The sequence below is a fragment of the Schistocerca cancellata genome, chromosome 9 (assembly GCF_023864275.1).
Source record: "Schistocerca cancellata isolate TAMUIC-IGC-003103 chromosome 9, iqSchCanc2.1, whole genome shotgun sequence".
In the NCBI taxonomy this organism is placed as follows: domain Eukaryota; kingdom Metazoa; phylum Arthropoda; class Insecta; order Orthoptera; family Acrididae; genus Schistocerca; species Schistocerca cancellata.
In genome coordinates this window covers 376,236,097-376,256,277 of record NC_064634.1, presented here as the reverse complement: position 1 = coordinate 376,256,277, position 20,181 = coordinate 376,236,097, and the positions used below count along the sequence as shown (strand labels likewise).

Here is a 20,181-nt window from a genome sequence, read left to right as displayed (position 1 = left end):
CAGATAAGCTAGTTTATTTACAAAAGCGAAATAGTGGAGAAACATTTAATTGAAAACTGGAACGGATTCCATTATGCTACATGTGGATGGACAGAAATCCCAGCTGAAAGGCAAACGGTGTGTCATTCAAGGGTCATTCACGATTTAACTACAGCACCAGGTTTTCTCTTGTTTCTGCAAGAATCTTGAAACAAAGGTACACGTCAAAACTGAAACGGCTTTGTAAAACAGGGAAACAGTGTATGAATGTTTATAAATACTAACTTCGCGTCATGAGTTTAATGAGACGATATGTACTTATGTTGCAAAATTACATCACTAGCAGTAACAAGAAGGAAATCACACAAGAATGCGGTCATAAACGTTCCCTGAAAATTCAAACAGTGCGGAGACTACGGCGGAATAATTTGTTTAAAATTCAATTTATATCATTAACCGTTCGAAACGCCCATTGTCTATTGCTATACACGTTTGGAGTCAGTGGTTTAAGGACTTCGGCACAGATTGATGAGATTCATTCGTTATCGTTGCACATGTAATTTTCTCTCTACAAATGGACCGTCTTTGACTTTACATAGAATACAATTCTTGGAACATCTAAATTCCATGCATGGAGACGTCAAAATCAATTCGGTGAAACAGAAAGCCTGACCACATCGTTTTAAATAATGCACGAGAGTAAATCAATTAGTGAAACTGCATATTCTATATCCTTAAAAGTTTATGATGGTAAGAAACCGAAACGGAATTCATATGTATCACATCTTCGTTAACATCAAGGAACTGCAACATTTGCGTTACGTATAATGTTTGCGTTTGTAGATGAAAATATCATACATTTGACTTAATCTTCCTATTCTCGTTTAGTAATATCTTATGACATTATATTTCAGAGTAATTCACTTTTCTGTAACGTTAATATCCTGTGTTTACTGTAGGCTCTGCAGTACAGAAGTCTTTAAAAAGTGTGGCATAATTACAAGAGTTTCAAGGTACATTTGAACCCGTATGAAATCTGCTATTAGCCGTCAATTACAGTTGTGAAACAACGGTAGTCCTCATATAACGCTAGAAGATGAGTAACATTATCCATCAGTTAGTCTTAGCACGGCATAGACTGGTGTCAGGTAATCAACCACAAAAATATTTGACCACCTACACAGTGATGTAAAAGCGGATAATAAATTTACTTTTAAAAACAAACTGACACATATCTGCTTGACAATTTCCAAATGTGTAGCAGAACTGTGCTTGTGTGTGTATGTGTATGTATGTATATGCGTGTGTGTGTGTGTGTGTGTGTGTGTGTGTGTGTGTGTGTGTGTGTCTGTGTCTATGACACATTCAACATAGTGAACTATAAATCACTATAGTAAAAGAAACAGTAATATGTTATGTAAATGGTTGAGATGTTGCCACATTTCCTGTTGAAAAGATATAATATAATTAGCGAGAGGTCGCACTTACGATGCACGTAACATGTTGATAATTAGCTAAGTACACATGCCTCAGACTTCATACCATGTTCTGACTAGGGATGAGAGACTGTTAATGAAAATACACAGCATAACACAATTAAAGGTTTGCTTTTTCGAAAAGAGAAGTTTGAATTGGGCTCAAAGATATGCCATCTCCTTTGATGGTGTTGAACGTTGGCACCCTGCGATGTCAACATCAGGCACCGTGACACTTTAAACAGCAAGGTATCCACACATGCGGTAAAAAGGCCACAGCTCAGAAGTTCATGTGAGACGCTAGGTGGAGTAACGATGTCTTGACAATGGCGCCAAATTTCTCCAGAACTCTGTCCAACGTTAATGTGGACGTGTTACACGGTTACAAGGTCGTCAAGCGCAATCTAACACACATTTCACCCCTTCACTTTGTACCTATGCTATGGAGGTCAGAACCGCGACCTCCAGCGTGAAAATCACGCAGTTTTCTTGTGGGCAGCTGAGAAAACTATTTCGGACACGAAAATGCCTCTTGGAGGGAGCTTCAAGGACACCCTGGGCATGAACCCCCACTGACCCTGATCACACTATTCTGGAGTGTAGCACGATCTTAATGACGGCGCTGGTATAGAGGGCGTAACCACTAGGCGCCACTGATAACCATTAAACGAGATTTCAAAATGATCCAAAGCAGCGACGGGTCCTTACGCTTTTTCAGCCAAACTAACTTACGCCCGTGTGGTGTGAATACAGACAGATGCGATATCAACACATGCGTGAATGAAACGGCGAAGAGTCGTTGTAAGAGTCCCCAGTTTGCCAACACCCTTGGTGCTACCCACTCAGCTTTGTTGAGCACTTTAAAAATGGACCCGTACAGAGACCACTTATGATGGAGTGCTAGGCACTTGCAAGGAGGCTATAACGTTTCTCTTACGGTATGAGAAGGGTTTTGTAACACTACGCATATGTAGGCGAGCTAGTTGGCCAGCTGGAATTTAGGTAAGCTGAATTTGGTTGCGAAGCTGTGCAACCCCAGAGCCGATAGCAGGTCGCGGCCTGGCGGGCCGCCACAGCCGTTTCAGGCGAGCCACGTGCGTTAGCGAAGGACCGGATGTGGGTACAATCCTTAACCTGGGAACCTCGACGGCTCTTATTCGCATGGTCTTTGTGCAGCAGAGGCTCCAGTAAATGGCAGAGTAGCAAACAACCTTAAAAACTGCTAAGTTGCAGCTCTTCGACACTTGACAATAACTCACATCAAACGACAGAAGTTAATATCTCACAGCGAATACACATTTTCACAATGAAACTCGGAATTAATACTTTCTAGCAGCTTCAAGCAATTTCAACATAACGATATTTCGGATGATAGAATTGCACTAGTTATCATGTCTGAAAGCTAGGCATCTGTATCTGTATCTATTTTATTTCATGATTTACGAAGTTATTTGTATCGCTTTCATTATGCAAGAGTTTGTCAGAACATCCTATTCGCAACATTTACACAGCAAATGAATATAGCATTAATATTTTGTCATACTTGTATATTTATTTACTGAACCGCTTAGTATTTTCGCAGTCACTTTATTTAAATGTTGATCGCAAGCGCTATTAAGAAACTGTGCTAATTTAAAGCTGCTCAGTCTCATGTGTTACCGAACATCACAATCGAAAAGAGAATCAGAAGATGCTTCTGTTAAAAATGATAAATAATTTTTTAAATGATATTTTGCGATAATCTGTAGCCAGCCACTGTGGCCGAGCGTTTCTAGGCGCTTCGGTCCGGAACCGCGCTGCTGCTACGGTCGCAGGTTCGAATCCTGACTCGGGCATGGATGTGTGTGATGTCCTCAGCTTAGTTGGGCTTAAGTAGTTCTAACTCTAGGGGACTGATGATCTCGGATGTTAAGTCTCATAGTGCTTAGAGCCATTTTTTGACAATCTGTAGTCATTTAATGTGAGCGCACTTGCACAGGAATATTGGCATATTTATGTATGGATAAATTTTTTATTTACAGTTATTGCGTATTATCTGAGTGTGACAGAATGTTCATAAAATTTTTCTTTATTTAAATATTGTTGTGACATGTTGGTTTTGTCCGGGAAGTGGTCATGTTGAATAAAATCATGTAAATGGAGCTTGACAACGATGTATTTTGGTGGGGATGGCCTTCAGCCAATGAGAGTTCGACAGTGGCGGGACACTGCTGGAGTCAAGTGGAAGTGGAGACTCCTCGAGTGATCGGCTCAAGGGAGCGATTCGACACTTTATTTCGAGTTGGTGTCAATATTAATGTCTCCATTAGCATGTTCATCATCTGTCGACATCGATTTCGGAGCAGAAACGGCCCCTGTAATGGGCGTAGGTCATTGCTTTGTGGTGTCATACAGTCACCTGCAGACTGTCGCTGGGACCCGTCAGTGACAGCAATAGGCCACATCATTCTTGAGCCCGGCCACATACGTTACAGCAAGGGACGCATGCGACGGGTGAGCGATCTCGTCCTCAGTTGGCAGTTTAGATGTCCTCCTCCGCAGAAAATCGGATCGGATGTGGCCTTCTTTAACACTTCCTGAGCTGGAATATTGCTTCTGCCGTCCGTCGTAAATGATGACAGCTCTGCATCCTCCAATGAGTAAACAGGATGGGACGTGTTTATTTATAGTAATGCGAAAATGTCGCATTAAGGACGGGGCATGTGCTGATCTGAGCCCATTTCTCTGCAAAATGTCCCTGTTATTTCCTGTAAGGGCGAGTGCAGACATCACGTCGTCTATGGCAGTTCGAAAGGAATTTTGAACATCTGGATCGTCCACAATCTCAGCTCAGCGTAGTCGCCCTGAACGGCAGCCACGTTACGATCTGTGTGGCAGAATTTGAGCTCGTTTATTTGTCTCTAGAAGGTATCATGTCGGAGATCGCGTCGTAGAGAACCTTCACATACTCCACACCGCTGACTATGGAGAGATGTATACCAACTACTTTTACACTCTTTACTTCCTCTCTAAGATAACGTTCTAATTCTAGAATGTTTGCTCGAGGAAATTCTTTCCTGAAACTGAACGTCAACATCAGTTAGAGATTCTAATCGACGAAAGCACTAGCGCACGGGAAACGGCAGGACGTAAACATAGGAGGGCGATCAGTGTTAGTTTGTGAATATCATGTAGGGCTTTGTTTAGGTATCTCCTGATTCTGTGCCGACCCTGTACGTATATCCCATCATGGGATACGTTGATGGCAATATTGACTCTTTCAGAAGAAACTGCAACATCCAATCAATGAACATTAGACGGAAACACGATATACGTTTGGATAAATTATCCTTAAACACGGATACACAAAATATTTGCACTATTCAATAGGTCTAGTTTTAAATAGGATCCCATCAGAATTAAAGTATCGCCATGATAAACTCCAAAAATTCAAATCGAAGTCGAACTACATTTTTACTCTGTTGAAGAGTTTCTCGCAGACGTTGAGATCTTTTCTCAGCAATATCTTGAATTCTATTACTATTATTTTCTTTATCATATTAATTATTTAATTCTGTGTTTATATATTTTCTAATCAGAATTCTGTAAACTATATACGATTTAAATGCGAGCACCTTTAGGTTAGGCTTTCCCGTGACTCAGCAAGTTTACTGTTACCAGTCACTGTTTATTTATCTCCACGACGCGTTTCACAGGTTTAAACCTACATCATCAGGTGAATTTCCATTTGTTAATGTTACATTTGTGTGAGAGTTGTGTTGAAACTGTATCTACATCAACTACTGGCACAGATTGTACATCCATCTGCTTATTTTAAAGCATTAAGGAATGTATTACCCCAACCTTTAGGCAATTATTACATGTAACATATAATCTTAAGACCCCTTGCCATGTAAAGTTTGTTTTCATACAATCACTCTTTCCACCGTCTCTCTCCCCCTCACTTTCTAATTCTCCTCCTCTCCCTTTGCTGCAGCCTCTTATATCTGTCTATTAATCCGAATGAAAATTGTTATTTATGTATAATTTTACCACTGTAGCCAATATTATTATTGTACTTAAAGTTTGTAACAATTCACCTGAGTGTAGAAACAAGTATGAAGTTTAAGCTATTTTAACATTTCACCTGATTGTTTAAACAAGTATGAAGTTTAAGCTATTTTAACTAGTCACAATCGGATTTATATACCACCTGAAGTATTTATTCCTGACCCGTGCGCGGCTCGCGATCATGCCGTTTATTGCTCGTCATCTTATTTTTATGGTTCAGCCACCTTAAATGAAAACTTTGAACATTCTTGCTTAAACTATTTTTTTTTAAAAAAAAAGAAGGGGATTTGCCTATTGGAAATCATTATTATGCAGGCCTTAAGCCTTGACATGTTCTATGTTCAGTAAATAGCCTTCAGCCAAACCTTAGGTGAAATATTTTAAGATAAGGCCATCAGCCGTCTTAAATTAAAATTTGAAAAGTCACTAGTTTAAAACCTTTTAAAATTTTCTTCTCTATCAGAAATTCTTTTTATCCTGGCCTTAAACCCACAGCTATCTAGAGTGAGTGGCCTTCAGCCGAGACTTTATGTAAAATTTTGTAATTAAGGCCTTCAGCCGTGTGTATTACTTAAGGCAATTTTAATAACTTGCGTTCGGGCCTTCAGGCTTAGTGCTTTTGAATGTCTTTAAGGGCTTGAGTGATTAAGTGTTCTGGGAAAATAAAGTTTGTATGTTTTGTGCAACTGACATTAACTGATTTTGGCCCATTTACACTACTATAACCTGATCCGCTCTGTCCTGCGAAACCAGATTCCAATTCCAACGCATATATTCGACACCTCAAAACAAACACCTCCAAATCCTTAAAAAAATATTCTGTAATAATGTTTTTACTGTTACGGTATATATTCCTTGTACTTTCTGATAATGTTTCTCTTCTGCTGTACGATCCTTGCACCCAATAATTTGCAGAAGTCATATTTGTTTGCAAAGTATGACAGTATACATTTGATGTGTTACGACAGCGAAAGGAACCTGTGACCACTGGAGGTACTCTATTTTACTTATTTTTATGTTCACCGTTAGATATACGTTTTTTTTTCTTTTGTCAAAAGAAACCCAAAACCATGTTCTGAAATAGTGTTTTGTTTCCTCCACTAGACAGTGCCACAAGTTCCTCCAAAAACTCGCAGCACAACTCACACACAAATGTCACATTCTTCCCACAGAGTCCATGAAGGCCCCCAAGGTACCGACCGGTCGCCTTGTAATCCTCAGCCCGCAGGCGTCACTGGATGCGGATATGGAGTGGCATGTGGTAAGCACACCTCTCTTCCAGGCCGAATATCAGTGTACGAGACCGGAGTCGCTACTTCTCAATCAAGTAGCTCCTCAGTTTGCCTCACAAGGGCTGAGTGCACCCCTCTTGCCAACAGCGCTCGGCAGACCGTATGGTCACCTATTATAACACCCCAACGACCCCCTTAAAGTGAATTAAGACAGAATATCATAATATGAAGTAGGGAAGAGTTATCTTGGCAAATGCATCTTTGTCGATAAGCTAAAACCAAGAAGTTTTGATAACAACAACATTATACATCACTGAGAGTTTTTGTTATGAAAAGAGGAGAAAGAAACCTCAGATTTAATTAGTGGACAAATATCCAAGTGATAATTGCAATTAATATCTTGAAAGCTAAGTCCAAGGTGATGTTAGTCAGAGATAACTTTCATGTGGAAGAGAATTGTAAGCGCAACGAAGGAATTCAATCCGCCTACAATACTCTTTCACAGAAGAAGTCGATTACTGGCTCTCGTCCTGTGCGAGGACAATTCTTGTCTTAGTTTTTGAGAGTACGGAACGCGACGAGATTGTTTTGCGTTCAGAAGTGTTTCTTGCGTAACGTGATTCACGAACTTCACAAATTGATTTTCTAAGCAGAGACGGGAACTGATAGACGCGTTTAACCGTGCATAACGGGTTAATTGAACTTTATTGACGAAATTAGTGAATATTGGACTTGACTTTCAATTAGTTGGAACTAAAATAAGAGTGGATAGTATACCAAAGGACTACACTCAATTAGTCTCGAGTAGGACACAATTACACGACTTCACTAAGATAATACAATTACGCTGAAGAGTCAAGTTGTCGTAATTGTCAAGAAAATTAATTTTAATAGAACTGACCTTACCAACCAACTGCGTGTGCGTGTGGTGCGAAAGTTATAAAGTATTTAGTGGCCAAGGAATAACAAACTGTTCTCTCCAAGTGAAATATCAAGCGTGGGCTACATTATAAGTGATTTAATCAATGATAGTTAACCAACGACTGTTCAGCAGGGACAATTTAAACTGAATATCAAAATACCTACTTCATTAATTGAAAAGAGAACTTTTGAACATTGTTTTAACATTACAGCGTAGGTTCACTCAGACGTGATCAAGGAGTACCTGTGGATCTCGCTTCATACAGGTTCAACAACTCCATAGCAACGCGCCAACAACGTACGAGAAGACTGCTAATTACAATGTTTCCTCGCAATTGGTGGTGTGTACGATGCGGATGAGATAAGAATCATTCAATCTTAAAACAGAAGAAGCATCAATCGTACGAGTTCGCATTTCTGTCTCCCGTTCACCAACGGGGACCTACGTCATCGCGCATCGTGTCTCAACTCCCCTGCGAGAGCTGTGGCAGTAGCAGCTCTATGGCGTCGACAATATCAGCACGCGGTTGGAGTGCGGGGACGCCACACACCACCCAAGTGCTAGCCCAGCCCGACAGCGCTTAACTTTTGTGATCTGACGGGAACCGGCAAGGCTGTAGGATACAAATGTCATACTAACAAATGTAAATCCACCTGATGATGGAGGTTTAAACCTTTGAAACGCATCGTCGAGATAAATAAACAGTGACTGGTAACAGTAAACTTGTTTCATTTAATACTATACTGATTTGTTTCACGACCAAGGAGCTTTGGTCCTACAGAACTGGATAATACGTAGGAGTTGATGTCTTCCCAGTCATAGGCTCGTGTGTGTGTGTGGGTGGACTGACCTGCACGTTGGCCTTGGTGAGGTCGCGGTGCAGCTTGTGCAGGTGGAAGAGCGTGAGCAGGACGCAGACGACGTTGACGGCGATCCAGAGCACGTTGAGCACGTAGTGGCGGAAGGGCCCGTGCACCAGGGGGCAGCTGGGCGCGTTGTGGCTCACCTCGGCGCTGGCGGCCAGCGCGCCGCTCAGGAACGTGGGGCCCAGGTTGATCGTGATCGACGCGAACCAGATCATGAACGTGCCGAACAGCACGCACTGCGGCGAGTCCATCAGCAGCGGGCTCTGCTCCTCCGTCTCGTCATCCTGCGGGCAGCGCGGCGAACACGTGAAGCTGGCTACAAGAATTAGGACGGTGCACACTGATACCACCCTAAACGTTCGCAGAAGTACCCAATACAGCGACTGCACCATCGGTGCACTATGCCGCATCGTCACACATTTGGCAGCTACATCAGTCAGTTGGAATTCTAAAGAAGACATGGTTAACCTGGCAAGGTAACCATCTGACTATAGATGGGGTCGTTCACGAAATAATGTAGACAATGTAGACAATGTAGACAAGTGTAATGTGCTGCGAATACACAGAAAGATAGATCCTTTATCATTTAGCTACAAAATAGCAGGTCAGCAACTGGAAGCAGTTAATACCATAAATTATTTGGGAGTACGCATTAGGAGTGATTTAAAATGGAATGATCATATAATGTTGATTGTCGGTAAAGCAGATGCCAGACTGAGATTCATTGGAAGAATCCTAAGGAAATGTAATCCGAAAACAAAGGAAGTAGGTTACAGTACGCTTGTTCGCCCACTGCTTGAATACTGCTCAGCAGTGTGGGATCCGTACCAGATAGGGTTGATACAAGACATAGAGAAGATCCAACGGAGAGCAGCGCGCTTCGTTACAGGATCATTTAGTAATCGCGAAAGCGTTACGGAGATGATAGATAAACTCCAGTGGAAGACTCTGCAGGAGAGACGCTCAGTAGCTCGGTACGGGCTTTTGTCAAAGTTTCGAGAACATACCTTCACCGAAGAGTCAAGCAGTATATTGCTCCCTCCTACGTATATCTCGCGAAGAGACCATGAGTATAAAATCAGAGAGATTAGAGCCCACACAGAGGCATACCGACAATCCTTCTTTCCACGAACAATACGAGACTGAAATAGAAGGGAGAACCGATAGAGGTACTGAAGGTACCCTGCGCCACACACCGTCAGGTGGCTTGCGGAGTATGGATGTAGATGTAGATGTAGATAACGGTTCCAAAGGAGCGGTTTACCTAGATGAACGGAACGAGCGATAAACGAACGGTCTTTCATAGTTCTTTCATAGTTCACTTCGGTCGCGTCTTTCTACTTACAGTTCCCGGGAACGGGAAACGGTCGGTCTCGTTCCCGCAACGGCACGCTGGCCGGTCTCGCTCCAGCGTCGGTCCCGTTCCCGTCTGTCTCGGTCTCAGTCTCGCTCGGCCGCACTCGTCCTTCTTCGCGTGGCCACTCCTCGCAGTTCCACTGCTAACTGCTCATAGTTCACTATCGAGTTGTTCTTGTTCATTTCGTTCACTTCGCTCGCTCATTCTATACCTGTTTCAAACCATTCTTGAGCTCTGAACGTCTGGTTCTTTTCGTATCCTATTCAGCGTCCACTGCCGGTAATTAAAGTGCATTTTACAATTACGTAAATTACAGTATTTAATACAGATGTTTTTTCAAGTAACAAAACGGCGTATCAGCTTTCTTCACTATTTCGATAAACAGCAGAAGAAATACTTATAAAAAGGCAAGATTTTTTGTTATTACACATGCAAAAGACGACGGCACGCCACACATGAGTGGCCATTTTCCGTCTTTTTTTGATCCAAGGTAAAAGAGCATGTTCAATGTAATGGAAGGCAGACCGACTTGCAACCGAATGAAGCCCGCGCTTCGTAATCGAGTGTATGGTGTCACATTTTGTAAAGATAATATCATAACTCCTACAATATTATTTCAGTGGTACAGTGTGGGGCACGAAAAATCTCCCCCGATTACTATACTGGTCATTGTCGTTTACCTATCGTCATCTGTTTTTTCGAAGTTGTTTGATTGGTGAACGAGTAAACATGAACCGTTCCCAAAAAAGAGCGATCATCGGTGAACTAGTTCCCTAGGATGAACGACTTGGCCCATCTGTACATCAGACCCGTTTATCACGGATTTTGATGAGTTTTCAAGTACGTTGTAGAGATACATGTACTGAGCATCTGACTAGTGACTTTTCATGCGACAGTACTTAATGTCGGAGAAAGTTTTGTGCATACCTCATATAAATTTATCATTAAAAATGTTTTGACTGAGTGATCCTAGCGCAGGTTCTTAGCTCCACAGGTATCATTCTGGCAGTACTGGTTTCATTTCTGTTCGTAATTTTTTTTCACTTTCATCATAAAGAATATCATAAAGTAGTATACGTCACGAAAACTTAATTAAAGATATTCATTTTCGCCACAGTAATCTCTAAACATTTTTCAAGCGACTGTTAACAGCATTAATATACTTGTAGAAATGCATGGCAAACTTTGTGCTGTCTGACAATATAATGATTCACAACCGGCTTTGATCATTGGTCATCTTCACAATGGAAAAATACTGTGATAACTTTACATGCCATAAATTCTGCGGCATTTTTCTGCACGTATTACATGTGAAGTTGTCAGAGTATTTTTCCACTGTGAAGATGATCAATGATCGAAATCGGTTGTGAATAAATATATTGTAAGACAGCACAGTGTGTACGATGAATTTCTCCAAGCAGAATAATTTCATTGATAAATCAATTATAGCTGAAATGTGAGATTAGTAGTTAAAATTCCAAATATCGAGACAGCTCCCAAGAGTTCTCAAAGATGAATCGATTATTAGCAGCTACAGACACATATGTAACTTCACTAACATTGATCTCCATTACGTAATCAATTAATCAATATCGCTCAAAATGGCTACCAGTGCGAATTGACGTTCAATAAATCTTTTGAGGAATGAAAAGAGAAAACCGGTTTCTTAACAGAACAGTATACTATAACAGCGTTAAGAAAGATATTCCATTACGTTTTCTTTTATGTGCCAGAATCATTCTGAAAATTTGATCGTATAGTTCTACAGGGAGTTGACGCCTTTATCTCATGAACTCAAAAAACATATGATTCTGACCTGAAACAAATCAGGGAATTTCACGAAAGTGGTATACATCACTGATCAGAATCAAAAATGCTCCTACCATAGCACAGAAAAAAGGCGAATATGTCCTGGACAGTTTCAATGACATTTAAATCAAAACAACTTGACATATTCGTGCTTTTGTATTTCTCATGTAGTGCTTAGCATCACTTCAAGCAAAGTAACATGATGAACGACATCATTTCGTGCAAAATGAAACACACCATCATGTAAAACAATGTGGCATTTGTCATGTCGTGCAACGTAACACAACGTGACACTTAAGTTTAGGAAGTGGATGGTTTACTCTTGCCATTGTTCGATGTGAGAATGCTCCTCTACCTGGACTGAAATCATTCGCCGACCGAGATGTCATCGCCTACAAGACCTGGCATTGTGGAATAGATGCTAAATCCCAATCTAGACCTAGTTATGTATATAGTAATATGCCATTTACGTTGTATACCCGCTCATGTCGTAAACTTAGTAATGATGAGAGATTACATGTATGGATCAAAGGACTTGGTTTACTTGCTGAAAATGTAACTGTAACTGGTGATGTAACGCTGTACTATAATTATTAATAGAGTGTTATCTCTAGCGTCAGCCACTAACTGGACAAGGATACATCTCGAACCGGGGGCTCAAGGATGCAACAAAATTATAAAGCATAGTGCCGCACTGCCCGATAATAGATGTACCCCCACTCTTGGATTTTACTATTGTAGAAGCATCCCACGCTCAAAATGCACATAATTCAAATGGTTCAAATGGCTCTGATCACTATGGAACTTAACTTCTGAGGTCATCAATCCCCTAGAACTTAGAACTACTTAAACCTAACTAACCTAAGGACATCACACACATCCATCCCCGAGGCAGGATTTGAAACTGTGGCCGTAGCAGTCGCACGGTTCCAGACAGTAGCGCCTAGAACCGCTCGGCCACCACGGCCAGCTTGCACATAATTGTCTGTGTCTTTGTTCATACACACCGCTCCATACATACACTACAGGCCATTAAAATGCTACACCACGAAGATGACGTGCTACAGACGGGAAATTTAACCGACAGGAAGAAGATGATGTGATGTGCAAATGATTAGCTTTTCACAGCATTCACACAAGGTTGGCGCCTGTGGTGACATCTACAACCTGCTGACTTGAGGAAAGTTTCCAACCGATTTCGCGTACACAAACAGCGGTTGACCGGCGTTGCCTGGTGAAACGTTGTTGTGATGCCTCGTGTAAGGAGGAGAAATGCATACCATCACGTTTCCGACTTTGATAAAGGTCGGATTGTAGCCTATCGCGATTGCGGTTTATCTATCGCGTCATTGCTGCTCGCGTTGGTCGAGATCCAATGACTGTTACCAGAATATGGAATCGGTGGGTTCAGGAAGGTAATATGGAACGCCGTGCTGGATCCCAACGGCCTCGTATCACTAGCAGGCGAATGACAGGCATCTTATCCGCATGGCTGTAACGGATCGTGCAGCTACGTCTCGATCCCTGAGTCAACAGATGGGGACGTTTACAAGACAACAACCGTCTGCACGAACAGTTCGACGACGTTTGCAGCAGCATGGACTACCAGCTCGGAGACCGTGGCTGCGGTTACTCTTGACGCTGCACCACAGACAGGAGCGCCTGCGATGGTGTACCCAACGACGAACCTGGGCGCACGAATAGCAAAACGTCATTTTTTAGATGAATCCAGGTTCTGTTTACAGCATCATGATGGTCGCATCCGTGTTGGGCAACATTGCGGTGAACGCACATTGGAAGCGTGTATTCGTCATCGCCATGCTGGCGTATCACCGGGGTGCCATTGGTTACACGTCTCGGTCACCTCTTGTTCGCATTGACGGTACTTTGAACAGTGGACGTTACATTTCAGATGTGTTACGACCCGTGGCTCTACCCTTCAATCGATCCCGGCGAAACCCTACATTTCAGAAGGATAACGCACGACCGCATGTTGCAGGTCTTGTACAGGCCTTTCTGGATGCAGAAAATGTTCGACTGCTGCCCTGGCCAGCACATTCTCCAGATCTATCACCAATTGAAAACGTCTGGTCAATAGTGGCAGAGCAACTGGCTGGTCACAATACGCCAGTCACTACTCCTGATGAACTGTGGTATCGTGTTGAAGCTTCATGGGCAGCTATACCTGTATACGCCATCCAAGCACTGTTTGACTCAACGCCCAGGTGTATCAAAGCCGTTATTACGGCCATGGGTGGTTGTTCTGGGTACTGATTTCTCAGGATCTATGCACCCAAATTGCGTGAAAATGTAATGACATGTCAGTTCTAGTATAAGATGTTTGTCCAATGAATACCCGTTTATCATCTGCATTTCTTCTTGGTGTAGCAATTTTAATGGCTAGTAGTGTATAACAGGACAAATGGGAGAAATGGACCCCACAGGGAAAACCTTAACCCACCTATCTTACCAATACATCAAAAACCTTAACCCACCTATCTTACCAATACATCAGAAAACTGTTTTAGCGACCCCCTAGGAACAAATACACCACCAGGAATTTTATCCACCCATAAAAACATTTTTATGTATTACACGCATGCTCTTCAGGCGTTTTGTTTAGTATGGCTGTCGATCCTTCAGTATTTTGGGCACAGGATAACTGACTTTAGCCGATAATTTCAAGATGTCTGTGTACCAACACATTACTGCTAAGAGAGTTCACAGCACTGGTGAATTTGGGCTAAGTCCTAAAAACGTGGATTATGTCAAGATGTTTTGATTTAAAAGCTGCCAGGTAAGTTGAATAGTTAGTTCCCTTCTTTTACATCCCCTTTTCTTTGTGCTACGTTAGGAGCATTTATGATTCTGGTCACGGCATTTATTCTACCATAATTTTGTCATTAAACCGCGATAGCTTGGCAACCGATGTAGATTTTTTTTTAGTCTGGCGACAGCTGATAAAGTACAGATTTTTTATTGTCTTTCTAATATATTGCTTGAGATGGACATCATAGGCCTGGCTCCTCTGCCTGGTATGGTTCAACCTTTCCAGTAATGCCTGCTGTGTCTGCAGAACACACAAGTCTCAGCACCAAGCCAAGGTCACACGTCCGCAGGATGCTTTTCTTTTCTTTTTTCATATTTTCGCTTTCTGTTATTTTATTATTTTGTTTCATAGTTTTCAATTTTTTAGATTCTGTTTAAATTATCATCTTCTAACTTTTTTGTTTTGTAATTAAGCACATTTTATTCACATACATATGAAACTATACGCAAACATTTGAAAATTAAACACAAACACTTAATGCAGTGCAGAGAATAACAGCAAACATAAACACCATACGGAACGAAATACTACGTACTGTGCGAAGTTTATGAAACAATGATTGAAAACAGTTTCTGTTCTGTAGATAAGCATAGGACATAACCGTATAAAATAGGTAAACTTAATCAAAAACTTACTATCTCGCAAGCTAAATGATTTGTACAACAAAAAAAAAAACTATTGGAAAACGTACTTATTCTTGTTATCTGTTATCTTAATATTCTTGTCATTTTTTAAGTATGCAATAATAAAACGCGAAAGTTGAGCAACCGCAGCTACAAAATGTCAGATGACTAATTTTAGTGCGAAACGTTGCACCAACCAATCCGAAATATGTATGATTATTATTGGCTGAAATGAGCAGAACTCCGAACATTGTATTCACGACAAAATACTATTAACTTTTTAATTTCGTATGGAAACTGACAAACTTAAGCTTGTTTTGTCCTAAAATAATTTTTCTATGATATTACGTTTTAATCTTTGAAGTAACCGCAGTAAAACGTTTTCTGTTGGAAATAACGTAACCTTTTCTGACAATCATTTTTGTAGCAATTGTCAGATTAGTTTAATTTTTTGCGTGGTTGTGCTTTAAATGCTCGAACAAATGGCATATCACTTTCTACAAGGCTTGACATAATACTAGCTTGGTACGTGCATTGTTTTATACGTCCAAAGACTTTTCAATGATTTTAAGCCGCTAGTGAGTAAAAGCTTTAACGTAAAAACAACGAAACAATACTAGACACTAATAGCCAGTTTTTTAAATGATATCCATTTACAGCGCATAAAAGGCAAAGCATTTCCATGAAACACATTCCACGAGGGAACGCGTGATTTTTCGCACGTAAAATCTGAACGATGAAAGGTTTTTGCAAACGCTTCTTCTAATTACCGTAACAATATATATATATTATTATCATCTGTATCACTTAAACCGCGATTCGCGTAAAACTGGATTTTACGTACGTTTCATGCGCAACTTTAGACCGCTATATCGTAACAACGGATAAAGCTTGCACAGAACAATAGGACGACCATGAATTATATGTTTTTGTCCATCTTCTAATTTGCACAAGCCTGAAACACGGAGAGAGGGACGGGTAAAAAAAAAAAAAAAAAAAAAAAAGACTCACAGAAAACGTGATTCTTGCACATAACATCCGAATCAAATTAAATGTTTAAACCTTATCGTAAGAATGTATAACTGATTTGTTTGATTCACTTCAAACACTTTCCATGCATTGAATTCACTTTGGAACGAATTTTACGCGTTACATTTAGCTCGACTTTAAACTGTCTTATCTCGACAACGGATAAAGAGTAGTCTATAAAAACAATCCTTTTGACTTCGTTTATTTATCCATCTTCGTTCGAAGTTGAACCGATTCGCAGAATTTTATAGAAAAAGTGTGCTCCAAAAATTTCCTATAAAAACGTGTTTTTCTTACGTAAAATGTAAACGAAGCAAGATTTTTCAAATGATTAAAACTCACCTTAGGCCAAGGACCGGTACACGAGTAGACCAAATTTGGATCATCGTTTTTCCAGTTCGCAGTTATTTAAGGGCTACTGCTTTTGCACGTAAAATGCGAACGAGGGTGATCCTTTTTGCACGTAAAATTCGAACGGTGCAGGTACAAATGGTTACGTTACCTAAGCATTAACTTCTGCCTATTTGAATTATTTTGCTAAAGAAACAGATCGGTCCGCACAATTTGCTGGGCGCCAGGTCTGGTTCGTCTTTCAAACCTTGGGTAAGATACTCTAATATAGCTATAGTAAGACAGATGTTTGCATGTCTACACAAATAGCTGCTGGTCTGGGCTGAACCAAAAGCTTTTCTCCAATGTTCTTGCCTTAAGAGGGAGCAGTGCACCAGGACCCATCCCCCCCTCCCCCCTCCACCCCCACCCACCCAACCGCGATTCTGCACATAGCTTTTTCGTACACAGACTCGGAGGCAGACGAAAAAGCAAACAACGCACCACTAAGGAATTATCCGAATGGGATGGAAAGTGATAGGTGTAACTTACCTGTACAGACAAACAGATTAGAATAATTTCGAGAAAACTGAATGCTTTATTTAAGAGAAAAAGATTCACAAATTGAGGAAGTCAGTAACTCCTTTGGCCCTAATGCAAGCAGTTATTCGGCTTGGTACTCTTCGACAGAGTTGTTGGATGTCTTTATAGTAAAATTTCCGAAATGGCTGGAGGTCTATGCCAACAATACACCAAACTTTCTCAATCTGGGAGGGATCTGGTGACCTTGCTGGCCAACGTAGGGTTTGGCTAGCACTTTAATACCCTTTCAAAATTTGTCCTCAGATTTCTTTGCTGCTTGCTTACTGTACAGATAACCGCTGGGAAGAGGATACGATCCTATCGTACTCCCTTCTTGTATTCTGATTCCGTCCATGTGCTTCGGCTCTAATGACTGCAGTCTATTTTTTGGACATGCCCTAGATAACTTTTCGCTCTTTGTGTTTTATCCCCACTGCCTTCATAATTTCAAACAGTAAGTTCCTTCTTGGTCAGAAGCTTTGTTTAAATCTGCAGACGATATCTATGCAGGAGGTGTAGCGATGTAGGCTCAAGTTTGGGCTCAATGCAGAAATCTATGTGGTTTCCGACGCCTGTTGGTTCAGCATCTATGCCAAGTCAGTGGCTCTGCAACCATGACCCCGGGCGCTAGGGCAATAACTGCCGTTCCGAGACGTTTTGGCTGTGCTTGAGAGGCCGTGAACATGATCGCAGACGCAACAAGACCTGCGTTGTCACGTATAAAAGCGAGGCAGAGCATGTTGCGACAGCTGGGTTCTGAGTCGGCGTCCGCTGTGTGTTGGCTGCCGCCGTGAGGGCGCCAAAGTTCTTCCGATGGCACCACCAGCTGGGGTCCAGCTGCAACGTGAACGGCGTGGGTTCGAGCTAATGTCCTCTTAGCTTCGAGCCACTGAGGTCCAGTTACAAATATTTAGGTCACTTAATAAGTATACCACCACGCTACAATAAGGGTTAGAGCTACATCACACAACTTTTTCTCTATTTCAATTGTCTATATCTGAACCTCTGTAGGCACGAGTGAATCCATTCCTCAGGAAGCATTCCCATAAAATTGACCTTTCACCGCCGATTACTTTCCTCTACAGCCACAGTGTATACCTTAACAGTCCCTTCTTTGCTGCTCTTCTAGAAGACCTACTACGAGTATCTGGATCGAGATTTCCTTACTAAAAGCTCGCGCTGTAGCATTCAGTGAATGTTTCTAACAGCACTACACTTTTACAATGTGTCGTAATGCTCCCTATAGTCGCATTTATTTTCACATTGATCTCAAGTTTCATTTTTAGCTGAACCTTTCAAGATCCACAGTATTTGCATAGCAACTAGTCGGGCTCATGTGTTACATACAGCGTCTAAATAGCGACTTATGGATATCGTACACGGGACATGGAACCGACTGGTTACTCCGAAATAACCTTGGATATGGAAATGGCCAGTTAATAACAAAACTGGTCAACAATGTGAAAAAAAAACATGAGCGAAATTTAAAACTGGCTCTGAAATTTCTTCATGCCCCTTAATACAGGCCATCCAACTTACACCATCCACTAGTCGATGTACTCGTGTGATGGTTTACCTATCTTAAGTGCCACGAAAAAGTTTCCTAGAAAATTTCATTGTGGTCATCCTGTATATAGACAGTAGACTACATTAAAAGACATGGGTGTAATTCAGTTCTCGCACTGTTCTCCAATGGACTGTATCTCAAGCTATCATCCTCATCAGTTTTCTGTCATGTTAGCGCGTAATTTTCGTCTCTGTTTCTGGCAATCCATCGCTTTTGACTTAATACTGCTGCATGTACTACCGTCCATCACATAATCATACGTTCTCGCTTGTCTCATCTCCTCTTCCACATTCACTTCTCGGACTGATTTTATAAGCCCCTCCTTGTTCCTTGAAATATGTACATCCAACAATTTTTTCTTTTTTTATTCATTATTTGTTCACTCCTCCTCCCTCCACCCCCAACCTCCTTCTCAGTACACCCTCGGTTTTCACTCTATCCCTCCAACATATTTTTTTCCATCCTTCACCATGTGCAGGAGCCAAAAGCCTCCAAACTAGCTCTTCTTATCTTCCTCGTTGTCTACGTTTTAGCACCATGTGGATGAACACTCCGTTTCCCCAGTGTAACGTACAAAAATTTTGTTAGTATTTACCTACAATCTTCGTCCACACTGTTGCAGAAAACTCTCACCTTCTTACATAATGTCTCTTTCATCATTGCAATTCTGACCTTAGTTTCTGTTCTTCACTTGCACTCATCTGATGCTCACGTTCCTAAGTGTATAGAGCCTTGCACATGTTCCAATGTTTCTCCATTCAGCATCGTCTCCCCGTCTCATTTCTTCTAATGTCATTCCTGTTTTTATCTTCGTTTTGCTTTTCATTCCGCACCTCTTTCGTTTATCCTCAATGACCTCCTTTATATTTATTATAGCTGTAAGCTTATTCCAAGTCACATCGTGAAATACCTTCCTCAGATTTATAAAATGTATGTGTCTTCTCTTCTCAATATATGTGTCTCCCAAAATTTGTAACAGTTCTGTTGCGATTCTGGTAACTATATTTTTTCTAAAATATAGCTGCTGTTCATAACAATTTTCTTTCATTTCATTTTCAGTCTTATATTTGTAATTTTTCACATAAATTTAGCTACATGAGACTAAATAGCCTGTGGCCAATACATTTCTTGCTTCCTATTTATTTGATATTGGAAAGATTACCTTTGAGAAAACTTCCTCAGCCCCATCATCACTGTCATACATTTTGTTGCGTAGCCTCAGTATTAGTTCTTCTTCATTTAAACACTTAACTATTTATACGGCTATCACATCTATAGTTACTGCTTTTAATTTTTCATTGTAGCTATAGTACTCTTTATTTCTTCCATAAAGAGCCCTGATCCTTTCCATCATCATACACGTCACTGATAAATTCACGTTCCACAATTGTTTGTTTATGATCTACGTAGTTACTAAAATATCGTCCCTTTTCTGGAGTACTTCTTCACTCTTTTGGTCCATTACACTGAGAGAATTTATGCGGAACGTACCTGGAAATAAATAATTATACGCATTTCGTAGTGCAGTAA

General features: G+C 41.0%; 1 protein-coding gene across 1 annotated transcript in view; it reads right to left on the bottom strand.

Moving 5' to 3' along the window:
* The window catches only part of LOC126101434 (uncharacterized), a 159,530-nt gene that overhangs the window by 65,953 nt on the left and 73,396 nt on the right, over positions 1–20,181 (bottom strand). Inside the window, exon 3 of the mRNA XM_049912092.1 lies at positions 8,509–8,808. Coding sequence (XP_049768049.1) covers positions 8,509–8,808 — 300 coding nt within the window. The remainder of the gene's footprint in view (positions 1–8,508; positions 8,809–20,181) is intronic.